Source organism: Poecilia mexicana, unplaced genomic scaffold (assembly GCF_051168715.1).
Source record: "Poecilia mexicana isolate PSO_F unplaced genomic scaffold, ASM5116871v1 scaffold_11, whole genome shotgun sequence".
NCBI lineage: Eukaryota > Metazoa > Chordata > Actinopteri > Cyprinodontiformes > Poeciliidae > Poecilia > Poecilia mexicana.
Genome location: NW_028263380.1, coordinates 25,377,185 through 25,393,145, shown reverse-complemented (window position 1 = coordinate 25,393,145; position 15,961 = coordinate 25,377,185). Strand labels below are relative to the sequence as shown.

Here is a 15,961-nt window from a genome sequence, read left to right as displayed (position 1 = left end):
TATGCATCCAAACTCCACCAGAGTTCACTTTAATCAAACTGAGACCTTGTAGGTAGATCAGAGTTTGCTTTTTCGACTAAACAGGGTTGGTGTGAATGCACTGTGAGATTTGGCGTTTTGACCAGAAACAGCAGGTGAATCTGCATAGTAACAAGAAGCCTGTCTTGTGGTCTGCTAAGTGTGTTGAGGATCTGTGATGCTGTGGGCCTGCCTTTTTCCACAGGCCTTGGGAACGTTGTTGAAATGCATAGATCTACTAAAAAGCTGGGTCCTGAACACAGAAACTGTTCCTCAAAAACACAATCTGCCATCTTGACTCCTCTCAGTCCCAAGAACTGAATGCCACAGACCACCTGCTGGCTGGTTTGGTGACGGGAGACAATAACCCACACATTGATGTGCAGCAGCAAAATGCTCTAAGGAGCCTCTACTCCCTCTCTACAGTCCAACCTTTTGAGAAATTAGGAGAAAACAAAGTACAGCCTGTGTGGAAGGCAGGGAGCCACGGTGCAGCAGATGACTGTTTAAACAGAAACCCAGTATTTTTACTGGGATATGCATCTTTCAAAGTGCTGTAAGTATAGTTTCGCCTGCAGAAGGTGAAGTGTCTGTTTGCACCAGAAACAAATTGCTGCCTCTGCAGCTCGACAAGGAGGAAGAGCGAGACTGCAGCCATCGCACCTTTTCATTACTCAACGGTTCTGATGCGTCCCCCCGGTTGGAAACCCCCTCTGCTCTAAAGGCTCTGGAGACGGAGTCAGGTTTAACTGGGAGAGAAAGAAAAATGCTTTAAAATGAAAAAACAGCCAAAAGAATATTAGAATCTTATATTCTCATATTAACGAATGCATTCAAATTGCAATAAATTCAAGAAAGGAAACAATTACCATGAATTTAAAGATGAAAACTCCAGAATATTCTAAATTACATGATATTATAAGCATACATTTTTTCTGAAGCTTCATAGCTGGATGCTATTTTTTTTCAGCTAATCACTGAATAAGTTTGAAGGGGGGGCATGAACTGCTCCCTGCTTTCAGAGACCAGACGCTCCTGTTCAGCATTCGAGGACATTTCTAATGAACGGTTAAATGATGCTCTTCCCTCAGGTGTTCTTACAGAGAAGATGTTTTCAGAACATCATACCAATGTTAATGCATATTTTCTTTTTACAGAGCTATTCATGTCCCGGCTCTCAGAGAGCCACAGGTGCATTTAATGTAACAAATACAGAAAAGCATGAATATGAGAGGTGGAGACAGCCTGAGCGTTTATTTCACCTCCTTAAAATGAGATGATTCCAGTGAGATTAAAATAAAAAGGATGTCATGTAGAGCAGCGTGGGTCTGAGCCCACATCCAGCCTGTCCTGTGGGTGATCACACCTCAGCAGGTCAGCTGGGTCACATTCAGAAAGCGACTGCAGGGGTGAGGAAGCATCAAGTCACCATCATCATCACGGTGCCATCGCCTCGGCTCCGGAGGAGACGAAGGTGAAGAAAACCGAGGGCAAACTGGAGAGGTGAAAGAAAAGCAGGATTTACAGCCCAGGTTTCACAGTAACACCCTCTGGTTAGAGAAACCGTCGCTTCCCTCTGCTGCTGTTTCACCATTTTCAATTTTTCAAGCTATTATAAAAGTTGCATGCTCACACATCTCAGTGTTGTACTTCGCAGAGGTGAGAGCATCCACAGTGTAGTCAGATTTATTTAGCTGAGCAGGTCACTATACATTTACAAAAGTGAAAATAACTTTTGTCCCCAGGTTCGAAGTTAAAAAAGTTACTTTCGTAGCTTTTTTAAAGCCATTTATATGATTTGAAGTTTGACAAAATTAGAACCAAATTCCTTAGCTACATTTATGTTTGTTTAGTTCCTTTCTGTAAAGGTTTTAGAAACTTCCCTTTGTGACAAACCATCAACGAATCTGATGTTTTATACATAACGTAAAATGATCATCCAGTATTAAAATCCTAGATGGAAATATGTGACCCTGAATTTTGAACCTGATTAAAGCGTCTCCAGCCTGTCCTGGGATCTGTCCTGGGATCTGTCCTGGGATCTGCCCTGGGATCTGCCCTGGGATCTGTCCTGGGATCTGTCCTGGGATCTGTCCTGGGATCTGCCCTGGGATCTGCCCTGGGATCTGACCTGGGATCTGTCCTGGGATCTGTCCTGGGATCTGCCCTGGGATCTGCCCTGGGATCTGCCCTGGGATCTGTCCTGGGATCTGACCTGGGATCTGTCCTGGGATCTGCCCTGGGATCTGACCTGGGATCTGTCCTGGGATCTGCCCTGGGATCTGCCCTGGGATCTGTCCTGGGATCTGCCCTGGGATCTGCCCTGGGATCTGTCCTGGGATCTGCCCTGGGATCTGCCCTGGGATCTGCCCTGGGATCTGTCCTGGGATCTGCCCTGGGATCTGTCTTGGGATCTGCCCTGGGATCTGCCCTGGGATCTGCCCTGGGATCTGCCCTGGGATCTGTCTTGGGATCTGCCCTGGGATCTGTCCTGGGATCTGTCCTGGGATCTGCCCTGGGATCTGCCCTGGGATCTGCCCTGGGATCTGTCTTGGGATCTGCCCTGGGATCTGTCCTGGGATCTGACCTGGGATCTGTCCTGGGATCTGCCCTGGGATCTGTCCTGGGATCTGTCCTGGGATCTGCCCTGGGATCTGCCCTGGACAGCTGGGGCCGTTTTCTTCTTACTTCCTGGCCGAATGCTAAAGGCTCAGATTTATTTGAGGGGGGATTTAAGAGCACAGCTTGTTTCATTTCCCGCTCTGAGATGCTCCACTTCTGCACCACTTCCTGACTGGGTCATCCTGGGTGCCCAAAGTTTGTCTGGCCTGTGTTTATGACTCCAATCTCTGCCATCAGGTTTTTATCAACAGCAGAGAAAAGGTCCTTATCTTTGGCTTCATCTGATAAGAACGTGTTAAACATGCACTCAGAGGGAAACTGGGATTATTCTCCATCAGAACAAACAGTGAAGGAATCAAAATATAATTTAAAAGTCCCGGAAGGAGAAAATCCATACCTTACTTGTACTAGGACACATCTCCAACTGCAGCTGTGGAGCAATAAATGACTATTTAGACTCGTTGGCCAAAAAGGTTAAAGAACCAACTAAAGTTTTTAAATGTAATAGATCTATTTATTTTTGTTTTTAGGCTGGAAACTGTGTACAAATATTAACATGTCATAGAAGAAAATCTATCCATCAGCCTTTCAAGAAAGGTTCATGGTATTTTTGGTGATAGAAATTATGACTAGAAAAATTATGACTCTTTTTCAAAAGATCATATATGCGGCTTTAAATATATTTTAGCTGAACTGAGATCAAAAACAGCTCTAATGTCAGAGTTGATATTTCCATATTTTTAAAGAAGTTCATGAACGATCAGGTTCTGAAACAATGGAAAGTTGAAATGCTGGAATCACATTTTGCTCTAATCTGATCACTGAATAACTTAATAACATAAAAACAATAAAAGTAATAAATATCTGTTGTGGAGCTTATGTAAGTTTATTTAATAATTTAGCTTGAAATTGGGTTTTTGAATTGAAAATGTTTCTCATTTAGTCGATACATAGTTTTAGATTAAAATGGAACTAATTGTGATTAACTACAGATCCTGCAATTAACTTGATTAAAAATGAAATCAAGCGCCACTGCAGTCCCCCACCCCATAAAATGTGAAAATCACCACTTGAAAATATTTAATAGTTAATTACATTTTCAGCAACAGGCCATTCAAAATGCTTTAAATGGTTCTTAAATGAGACGCCTTTTGGTTGGTGGCCCTCTTCAAATGATAAAAACAACTAAATCTACCAAGTGGACAAACAGATTCCATAATTTTTTGCATTTAAAAAGAGTTGGGAATCCATCCATCTGCTTTCTAATCATTTTCCAGGTCATGAAGGGGCAGAGTGGAGCCTACGAGCTCTTGGGGTCACGGGGTCACAGCTGGTGTACATCCGGAAAACGTCAGATGCCCAAAACTGAGAAATAGTTTCATACTTGGAGAGAAAACTGGAGTTCTTTGACATAATGGATTCATGCAGAAGAAGAAAATACAAACTCAGCTGAGACCTTAAACTGTTAGAAATCTTCAAGGACTTTGCAGGAGTTGTGAGTGTTTTTACATCATTCACTGTCTGTCCTGACCTCACTACTAGTGTCTGTGTCGGAGCTACGTTTTACTTCATAAGATTATCTTTCAGTCAACTGGGAGTTGCTGCCGGTTGTAGCTCAATCTTTATTACATCTGTCACAAGATGTTGGTCTTAGAGTCACTTTTTGGGTGAAATTCCCAACAGGACTTCGTGTCCCCTTCACTTCATTCAGACTTCTGTCTGATCCGGTCAGATAGGAGGGCTTGATTGGTGGACTCATGCATCGATGCATGTCCTAATGCCAGTTCCCCTTCCTCCCTGGAGACGCTGTGGATCTGGTTCATATCGACCAGCATGACCGTGGCTCTGCATCCCCAATTATTCAGAAATTTAGCTGTTGGTTCTGAACTTTCCATGTTAAAACATCTCTGCATTATTTATAGATGCTTTAAATGCAGCAAAAGTTTGACTGCAGCCTGTTTTGAATGCTGATCTGGGGGCTGATCTTCGTTCTGACATGAGAACTGAATGATCCACACTGTGTCTCCCTAATACAAGCATTTATGATGTTTTTCTTCTTTTATTCATCATCTGTCTCGGTTCGGCCTGTTGTGGCAGAATGCATTAATAAAAATACTCATCAAATTATTGTAATGTGGTCGTATACAAATGAAATAAAATAATTTTTAAGCACACAGCTGTTATCTTAAAGTTACATTCTTGTGAGTCTCTGGAGTTTAAAGGGCCACATAAACTGCTACAGCGGGCCAGATTTGGCCCCTGGGCCTTCAGTTTGCTCTCGATTTATGTGGACAAAAGAGAAAACTACAAGTTATGAAACAGAAGATTGAGCTCAGAAGAAGAATAAATGTTCCAGTTGAATGTGAAGGAAGCTCAACGTGTGACGCGTTGAGGGAAGATCATCTTATTACCCTCAGACATCCAAGGTTGCAGGGTAACACAAGCTTAACAGTTCATAAAACTGGCAAGATATTTATTTTTTTACATTTGCAAATGGTAAGCAAATTAGTGAAACTTGATTCACAATTTTCTACAATAAAAAGCTAACTTTAAAAAATGAATAAAAATGTCACATGTGTATATTGGTCCATAAAGTAAATGAAAATCTCCAACAATAACATAAAACGCATCTGTTTTTGACATTTAGACAGAGTCTTTTCACAACAGTTTAATAAAATATATATAGTTTTAGTAAAAAACAGTGTTATAAAAGGCAGCAGGTAAGATTCAGTAAAAAAACAACTGATGCTGTTAAACTGGATGAAGAAATGAAACAAATGCATTAATATTTAGACGTTTTTCAGTTCAGTTTTAGCTGCTGCTTGTTCTACTTAATGAAAACAGATGAGATGCACTAATCATGATAGGAAACTGATATTATTCTCTCTTTCAATTACATATTTGGAAAATTTACATATTTAAGACTTTGGACTCGTCTAAAAGGAACGTCTTTAATTCACTTGAATGATTAGAGTGAAAAGACCTGAGACCTTCCTGTGACCTGCAATGACTCGGTAATACTTCTATACGTGGATTAAATTTTCCCCTTGTCACAGAAAATATATTTTTATCACTAACAAGTAGATGTAACCTAATTTAAATAGAGAGTTTCAATAAAAAATATTCACAGAAGCAGGGAAGCAAATATGATGCAACGGAGAGGGGACATTTTCTTTTTTTCCAGCCTGTATTAATTAAGATGTGGTCCAAAAAGTGCAGAAAAAGGGGCATGATGGTTCAGACCCATGAAATGATGAAATAAATCAAACAGCTTTGATCCTGGTAACAAGCCGTGACTTTTTAACACATCCTCAGGAACAACAGCGAACGCCTACGTCCCTGGTTTTAATCTCACAATCTGAGAACATTCCTGAGACGTGCATGTGTGCAGAGTGGGAGGCCAGATAGAGACACAAACAAGTAACAAGTGTTCCCGTGTAAAATCCACGGTGAATTAAAGCAGATCACCCCGAAGGCACACAGCTCCACGCTCCTCTTCCTCAGCAACACAAAAATATGTTCCATCCATTTTTTCTCTCTCTTAACCTTGAAAAACCATCTTTACTCAAGACAACATCTTCATCACTGCAGCCAAAGCACACAATTAGATTAGGAAGAACAGCATAGCTCACATGGTCGACTATAATCTGACCGTAGCAGCCAACTGGTGCTCAGTGAGCCCGTCTGTTGTCATTCTTCATAAAAAGCTCTTGAGATTGGACAAGGATACACTTGAACGAAATGAGCAGGAATAATAAATTTATCCTTCAAAGCTCATCTAGAGGCAGGCTGTAGAAAAACCTCCAGTGGGTTCATCACAGTCCACTGTGGATTTGGTCTGTTTCAGCTTCCTTATTTGTGCTCCTATGTTTTAATAAGTCTAAAACAAAAAGGAAACTGTACAACTCACCTGTGCTCAGCTTACTTTTCTACAGATTTTCAGCTTGGAAGCATTTTTAATTACCAGATGGCCGGTTAAAGTCCAACCTCTGGCTACGAGGTGAAAGGAAAAACCACTGCAGACATCAGATCTTCCTACCATTAATTAAAGAAGTAATGTAAAACACACAAATATGGCTAAAATAAGCTAATTAAAACATACTAGTGAACACATGTAAAGGGCAAAAACAGCACTGACACAAATTTTATCACACGCCCACACATGACTTGGAGCAGAAAATCAAAAATTCAATTTGTTTTTTATGGTGCTTATGTCAGCAAGAGATTTTAGCCTCTGGATGGAAGAAAAAGAGACATTACAACTTTGAATTTCTTGGTTTCTTTTTAAGGTTGATGTAACAACAAGTGGGTGTTATCACGCTTTGGTGCCGATGGAGGAAAAGCCTCAAGTCCTGATCAACAAACATCCCAAGAAAAATATATTTGCATTTATCTGAAACAACAGGAATTTCAGGATAATTATGTTTACATGAAAAAGATATTTACAGCTTGAACCAGCTGTTCACCTCTACATGAGCGATCCACCACAAACACGATTATCTTGTAAGATTATTACACTGAGATTATGATGCCTATAAACAATTTGGGAGAGCCCAGATGGTGATGCTGCGACTTTATGAGATTCTTATACAAAAATGCAAACATGAGGTAAATGGAGGCACAACTGTGATTTTATTTCAACCTCTCAGCAACTCGTTTCTACTGTAACATCATGGAAAAATAATTAAAAAAAAGAAATAGGTCAAAATATCAGGAAGATAATTTGATTTAATCAGCTCAATAAAAACTAAAGACCAGTAAAGATGGCGGCTGAAGCTGGTCAGAGTTTCACCATCAGTGAAACAACTCCTGCAGCAACACGGGCTGGGATGCCACTCTGAGAGGAAGCAGCCATTAAAGAAGACATGGAAATAATAATAAAAACAAAATCATTGAAAATTTGCAAGCAGAGGTGAACTGAATTTCTAACTGAATCTCATATTTTGCATCCGACTCCTACAATAATATAACATCACATCAGACTATGAGTGTAATGCAGAATATGATTTTAAATCAATTACATGTCTATTAAGGAATGGCAGGAAGTTTTCTTTCATATCTGAAATCGTCTTCCAGCATCCAACACAAAACGTTTCCCAACAACACAAACCATAACTCCTAAATCCATGCAGACAAAAATATTTAACAGTGAATTTGTGATACATATTATAACCAGTGTCAGTATAAAGACAAAGTGAAGTATAATCTGGGATTGAGTTTTGGTTTTCTTTTTAGTAACAGCAGTTCCCTCATTTCATTTTTTACAAACCTAAACTGACCTCAGATTTTAGGATGTGATTTCTTTAAGCGTATTTTGTTTAATAGGGGTCAGCAGACGGTTTCAGTTCGGGGCCAACATACTGTGATTACAGCAGAAATGCCTCGTGGTTCTCACAAGCAGAGACAATCCAGAATATGAGCGATTCGAGAGCAATGATCTTTGACTCAAACAGATCTATTCATGTTAGAGCTGCAGTGGAGAATCGTTTAAACACTCCCAGTTCAACCTGAAGCAGAAATGACCCCAAAACGAGTCCTGGTGGCAAATTCAGCTGCGATCCATTAAACTCTAAAACCACAAGGATCAGGAAATGACATCAGACCCAAGTTAACACGTCAGAACACCAGTGGTAGATCAGCAAAGTACTGGTAGCAATGCTGGCTAACAAACTCTACTTTACATTTCATGTTTATATGTAAGAAATAAAACAAAAATCAGCAAAAATACGTAAAACCCTGCAAATGTGCAAAATATTTCATGAAATCAAACCGACAGAAATGTAAATAAAATGTTTATTGTTGCAGTTTTCATTTTCTAAACCCAAAGCAGCCATGTTGGTTTTTGAGGTCTGGGTTGGTGAAAATAACCTCAAACTTTCACGACAGTAAATTTGATGTCAGGGAATTTTCTAGCCTAGGAAATCAGAAATTTAAACTTCTGAGTCCCAAGCTGGAAAAACAACAATGTTTCCTCACAGCTACTCAAAGAAACCAGAAAAGAATTTGACAGTAGGATCTCTGAAATAAGTTAAACTAAGACAGAGAAAACTGCATATTGCTGGTGTATTATGAATAAAAAACTGTTTGCTTTCTTCCTTTATTCAGAATAAAACAACATTTGTGTGGCTTTGCAACGGGCTAATTGCATCCAAACAAGGATTATCTTGGACTCCTTTCTTCTAATCCCTAAACAGCAGCAAAGATGAAGTGCTTTTATTAAGAGATAAGTGGACATTTCTCTAGGGCAGATTATACCGACAGTTCAAAACCACAAAGACAAGAAAGAAAAATAACTCAAATTTATATGACTGGAACCGTCAGACTAATCCTAACAAAGAGCTTTAAATGCTGCTGTCTGGACGTTCTCCCTAAAAATAGTGGTGGGCATTAAAATGCATCTTTAACTTGAAAGTAATGTTTGCAGAAGTTACAGTTTTTGGATGTGAACATAATTTTTTACTGTTATTAAGTTATAAAGCTTTAATCCAGAATCTGCAGACCTGCCTGAGCGCTAAGCTAATGAGCTAACAGAATCAGGCGTTCATCATTTCTGACCAACCTGGACTGAAAACTCAGATAACAAGCAAACTGCACAAGCTGAGCTTTGTTCCTTCATTCATTATTAAATTGTATTCTAAGCTCGAGTATTTTGGAAAATGAGCGTTCGTCATTTTAAATATCAATAAATAGAAATACCAATACACATAAAATATAAAAAATGTATTTGATTTCTGTGTGTTGAACACAAAAAAGAAAAACAGTTCTGCAGTATTTGGTGGATGATTCCAACAGGGAGCGAGATTACAAAAAGGAAACACGACCCATAAAACTCAAACGAGCCAAGAGTCACAAAATTACATTTAAACTTAAAATGAAAGATTTTTTCAAGCTGCAAGCAGCAGCGATGAATCACAGCAGCCTGCAGCGTTCGTCAAAAAGACCCCTCAGTTCTCACATGTCGAATCTAAAAGAGTATCAGAATCACAGCAGCAACAACAGGAAGCGAATGATTAAAACGGCCATAAAAACATTCCTAACATTCAGCTAAAACAGACGGAGAATGATAAAAATGCAGAGGAGAGATCTGGCAGCAGAAACAGCGAGGAAGAGGAGAGATTAAAGGATTACACCTTTCCCTGATGTTACTGACGGATCAGAGATGTAAATACAAAAGGTAAGCCGTCCACAAATCAGCCATGATTATTATTCCACCACTGATGCACTTTTATCTGTTTTTATCTTGCTTTTATGGGGACTGGAGTGATTTTGTAGCCAAGCGGTCGTGACACGTTCAGGGCTCACCGCTGAGATGAAAATGTGTCGAAAACAAGAAGGAAGCGTCTGGTTTCAGGAGGTCAACATGTTAGAAAGTCAGGAAGCAGATAAAAGGGAAAATATGGCCTTTCACAAAGCTGCAGGGTAAAATCACAGATCTGTGCAGCATCATTTATCATCTCCACACTAATGGATATGTGAACATCATGGTGGACAGAACAGAGTTCCCTTCGTGGGAACACAGTTTATATCTAGTAGGTTATTTTAAAATGGACTTAAAGTTTTATCATGACATTAGAAGAACTTCTTATTGATTCTTTTTTAGGTAACTTATGCCTCTGACTGTGTGTCACAGCAATTAAAGCCCCACAAACACAAATACTGCTTTTGAAAAACATTCCCATTATCAACATGCTTCTGCTGTACCAGTCACATAAAGAAGTGTGATCTGTGTCACCAAACTCCACATGATAGCTGTAGTTTTAATTGTAATGGTATTTATTCATGCTTTGATTAAACAAAGAGTGGATAAAGTAGTAAAACTATCAATTCTGACAATAATCTTTTTTTAAAGTGCCACTGATTTTTATTCTTATCACGATAAATGATGAATGATGCGATAACACAGTAAATGCCCATGACATGACAGAAATCCTCTTCGTTTCTTCATGTTTAGACCAACATCAGATGCAGCTGCAGTCTGATCCTACAAAAACATCGTTTAGAAAACATTAGCAGAAGCACTGAAGATAACAAACAGCATATTTCACAGCAGACATTATCCTTCTGCTGAGGTTTTCTTTCCATTACATTCTTTCAAAAACTCATTTTCCAGCAACACAACGGTAAAGTTTGAAGAAACTTGACAAACATATTAGTTTAAAAGTCATCAACTATTTTTCCTCCACTCATGAAATTCCACAGAATTATACTTTAAAAATCTTTTTTTTTGTTTGATACTATCACCAGAGACACTTAAATCTTTAAAGACCTTCCTACGGTCTTAGAACCAACCCTGTTATCGGATCCAATAATGTTTGAATTAGAACATATTGTGACTGGGGCAAAGTGGAATGATTTGAAATGAAAAAAGGGAGAAGCGAGGGAAAGTAATAAAACCCTGCATGGCGGCAGAATGCATTATTTCAGCTGCAGCGATGACGGCGGCGGTGCAGGTGTGTGTTTTACACACCGCAGTGAAGCCTCCTGTTTACGCTCAGTTCGCCATGAACCTCTGGAAATTTTCCATCAAATGTTTCATTGTTCTGATTTTATTCAAGCTTCATAACAAAATGAATCATCCAGAAGAAATAACCGAGTTAACTGGAAAGATTTAATTAAAGATACGCAGTGAGAAATCACAGAACTAAGGCTGCTTCTAATCACTAATCAGGTTTACGATAACAGCTACAGTTTGATGCTTTTACTTTCATATTTTATACCGTATGAAAAGCAGTAAAAAGTATAATTTTTATATGATTAGAGACTTTTGTTGGGTAATTACTTTAAACAAAACAACTCAATTCAATAACTCAGAATATTTTTCTGATCTTCATTTTAATAATATTTAAAAAAAACCTTGTAATGCTGCTTTGACTCTGAAAAAACTAAAAACTTTTTCACATTTCTGCATTTTCTCATATCCTCAGACTTTAATGTTGCTTAGTGGGATTTTATGCGATAGATTAACACAACCTGGTGAACACTGTGAAGAGGAGCAAAACCTGTACATCATATTTGTTTTGTTACAGAATAAAGTCATGAATAAAATCTGAAATGTGAAGCTGTAAGGATGAACTCTGTTCAGATGAGACCAAAGATTGAACTGCTGTGTCTGGAGGAACACAAACACCGAGCCTGAAAACGGTTTGTCACTGGTTGCCGTGGAGATTCCCTCCGTTTCTGGGATTTACACCTCAAATATAAAGTATAATAAGAGTTCATGAACCCTGAGTACCAGAACCTTTGGTCTGGAGTTTCATGTTCTGTTCAGTGACTGTAATCAGGGTGAATTAGAGTTTGGGCATCTGCAATGTGGGGGGATTTTATTCTGATCTTTTGCAGATTATTTCACATTTTGTAAACATTGTGTTGTGTAATGCCATCAAACTGCCTCCAGAATATCTCCTCCATTGCATTTAGACGCATTTTTTATTTTTTTGTTTTCTATTAAGATTTGTTACACTTCTATCAAACAGAAATTTGTTAAACATGTTTACCATTTTACTTTCCTGCTTCTAAACCATATTCCAACTGACAGCCGCGGTCCGACTCCTTTGGAATAATTTCTACCATGAACTGAAATCAGAAAGTGTGTTTAAACCCCTGCAGACAGAAATCAGAGCCTCCTTTCATCTGCAGAGGAGAAAGAGAGAGACGGAACTGGCGACAAAACTACGAAGGAGAGCGCGCTCAGGAATCTTGTCCTTGTTAACGGGAGAGGAGGAGCGTTGGGTAGAATAAAGGGTAACAAGTTCCAGTTTGTGTTTGAAAGAGAAGGAGAAATGAAAGGAGGAATAATGAGGAGGACGGGGAAGGCTGTCGTACAGCCCACCCAGAGAGGATGCAGATTGCAATGCAGAGCTCATCTCTGAGGCGTGAACCAGTCTGATGAGGAAAGCATCGGCTGCTCAGCCAGTTTTACCCGAAAACTTTTAAACAGCCCGTTCCTTTCTCTTCCTCCTTCTGCATTGGTCTGGTAAGTTTTATTAAAATGCTTTAAAAGTTTTGCAAAGTCAGATGCACTTCAATGCCAGGCCGGCACAGCATCTGCTTCTCCCGTGGGCGGTACACTCCTCTCTATAAACGATTTGCTTCCAGAACACCAATGCAGCATGTTCTGCAGGTCCAATAACAAAACCTGCTGCTCCAGAACCCGGGAAGAGTTTGTACTGATTTAATGTGCCAGAAAAAGACAAAGTTTTCTTTACTGAATAACCAATTTCCACAAGAACAGGTCCAAACAGAAAATCCTCAACGGCATATTAGGATCATGGCAGATATAACAAAGGAGTAAATTTCTGCTAAAAATCTCATAAATTTTTTAATTAGTCTCAGGATTATTCTAGAAATAATAAGGAAAGTTCAGAGCTCCAAAAATCTAAAATTTGCTTTAAAAAATAAACTGAAATTTTGAGATTAATCTCAGAAATATTTTTGAAAAGAAACAAAAACTTGGAAATGTTCTGAGTTTTTTCCAGAAAATGTTGGACTTTTAAAACAAGTTCAGAAAAAACTTTCCAAACAGAAAGTGAATATGGAGCTAAAGGTTGTTTGGGGAATATTTTAGAGGGTTTTTTGAGCAGAATTTTGACTTTTCAAACTTTGAAATTTCAAAATTTTTTTATAAAAAAATTCTGAACAGTTTCTCTCAAAATGTCTGAGGGTTTTGGTGGAAAGTCACTTTTTTTTCTATTTACAATGGCAAAAAAGCAACAAAACTAACGGCAAATAAGTCCTGGGCCAGTAGAGGGCGATGCGATGCGCCAGAGAGTGACGTGACAAGTTCAAGTAACAGCAAGTCAGGCTCAACAACAAATAACTAAATAATTCTGCTGTTGTTTTGAGCATAAGATCAAACCACAAACAGCATCGTTAAAAATTACCCCGAATCTCAGCAACATCTAAATATCTAATTTATTTCTCTTTACAGGGATTCCTACTATCCTGGTTTTGAAAACGGTTTTGTTCACTGATTTTAAGAGTCGTTTAAAAATCACTTCCTTTCCCTTCGCTGCTAAAGGCTCCTCAGTTTTGCATAAATTTCTCTGAAACCTGCTTGAAGAGAATCAGGAGCGTTTTATGTGAAACTGTTGATCAGTCACAGAACATCAATGTGTCGTTTTTGCACCATATCTAAAGACGTAACGTTTCTTTAGAATAAAACAGAAAGCTGTTCACCGAGGAAGGGAAGTGAAGCCCCTAAATAAAGATCCAACTTTTACACACAGTTGTAGTAAATAGGCAGATTGTGCAGCTTTCATCTACTAGATAATAATGCCAGTTGCACATCAGTTTCCTACCCTGGAGACCTTTCAGTAAAGTATCTGCTGCCATATTTGTGTCTTCCATCAGTGATGTTCTTTTTCTTGTCACACCAGGCTCTCCACCATCTGCCGCTTCAGACACCGAGGGAGAACAAGTGAAAGCTACTGGCTAAAACCAGAAAGTGATCTTGTTCCTTTGAGCTGAAAATCAAACATGTGCTTTTACAGAAACTTTATCCTCACTGCGAAAAAGAAGAAAAAAAAAACTGTTGTGAAAAATTAACTCATCAGTAGCGGTCCCTGTTACAGCCACTGGGTCTGTACCTTACCAGAGGCACAAAACTCAGAGACATTTGTAAGCTGAGCTTTCAGGTTCAGAGGTGAAAACTTTCCACATTTTTCTGAGATCCGTGGTTTATCTCAGAAACGAGCTTGGACCGGTACTTCCTGTTTGTTACAGCCAAAAGTAACAGAATTACGCTCTACGGAGCCTGGTTGGTTTGTCCAATAGAGTATTAATACCACTAAGAACATTTAAAAAATAATAAAAATGATAAAAGTATAAGAATAAAGTTTCAGTATTACAAGAATAAAGTTGGAATAATACGAGAATAAAGTCATATTATGATTTCAAACACATACTATTTCAAATTTATTTTTGTACAATTTCATTTTACAACCTTATTTTGATATTATCATCTCTGTTTTAGAATGCTAAATAGAAGCATGCCTAATTCACATTTTCCATTTTTTCCTTTTTCCCAACATTTCAAAAGTGACAATTCAGTTAAAACATGGAAAGATGAAATTTCTTTGCAAAATTTTGTATCTTTGTATGTTTCAACAGCTTTATTTTCTTGTCTTTTTTAATGTTGGCTTTAAATAAGCTTTTGATAAATAATTTTTGTAATTTTTCTAGAATTGCAAAAACTAATTTCCCTTTTTAATGTCTGTTATAAGCCAATGCTGCCAAGTAATTATGATAGTTTTGGTAATTACACATAGTTACAACAATTCTAGTTCTACATGGGGTTATTTGGCATAACTCCTGTTTGTTGGGGGGTCAAAGTTTGGCTGCAGAAACAGAAAGTTTGCTGATTGGAAGGGTAAATGTGTTTTACTGCAGACCCTCAAAAACACCCTGAAAGGAAAAGGATTGTTTTCCCCGGAGAAGATAAGAAAAAGTGAGCGAGTGGAGAGCAGAGCAGCAGGTGTTTGTGGAGATAAATTTTAGATGAGTGTGAGTCAACTTTTCCGACAGGAGGAAGAGCCGGATTCAGGTTGGACCAAAGCGATGGACATACAGATATGGCACAGGAACATCTGGACTTCTGATACTGTGGCTGTAAAACTGATGGAAGGAACTAGAAGCTAGAAAGAAATGACTGTAATCAAGTCAGACCTTTTACACGCCTCCACGTATGTAGAAGATCTTAATGAGATCTTTCATGTTAGCCTGAAGCATTTCACAGGAACATTTCTGCCATTTTGCTCCAATTATGCTCTAAATGTGAGTTTTAAATGAAGTTTATGTGTAGAATTCATCCAAGGAAATAAAATATAAACTTCACAAGGCTAACATGTGAATCCAGAAAAAAAAACAAAAAAAAACACACACACACTTCTGGATTGCAAGAAAAAGTACTGAGGGTAAAAAAGAAAAGAATATTAGCAATGATTATAAAATAAGCTAAAACTAAAAAAAAGACAAAAGTCCAGCAATGCTTTAAATTTCACGTGATCTATATTTAAAAATATTTATTGTAGGTGCGGCGTGGCAGACTCTCCTGAGGAATAACATCCATCACCCTGCACTGGTGTGTGTGAAGCATCCAGTTCAACCTGCACTGGTGTGTGTGAAGAGTCCAGTTCAACCTGCACTGGTGTGTGTGAAGCATCCAGTTCAACCTGCACTGGTGTGTGTGAAGCATCCAGTTCAACCTGCACTGGTGTGTGTGAAGCATCCAGTTCAACCTGCACTGGTGTGTGTGAAGCATCCAGTTCAACCTGCACTGGTGTGTGTGAAGCATCCAGTTCAACCTGCACTGGTGTGTGTGAAG

The 15,961-nt window shown here is 38.8% G+C and overlaps 2 protein-coding genes across 4 annotated transcripts in view; both read right to left on the bottom strand.

Moving 5' to 3' along the window:
* pvrl2l (PVR cell adhesion molecule related 2 like) overlaps positions 1-15,961 on the bottom strand; it is a 318,248-nt gene that overhangs the window by 88,800 nt on the left and 213,487 nt on the right. The gene's annotated exons all lie outside the window — the stretch shown is intronic.
* Positions 1,255-4,077, bottom strand: LOC148156589 (uncharacterized). Its single transcript, XM_088009926.1, has one exon. It carries the CDS (start codon positions 2,770-2,772, stop codon positions 1,972-1,974), a length of 801 nt encoding a protein of 266 aa, XP_087866052.1. The 5' UTR covers positions 2,773-4,077; the 3' UTR covers positions 1,255-1,971.

Excerpts from the sequence above, each read along its gene's own strand:
- LOC148156589 (XM_088009926.1), bottom strand. The coding sequence starts at position 2,772 with ATGAAACAAGCTGTGCTCTTAAATCCCCCCTCAAATAAATCTGAGCCT.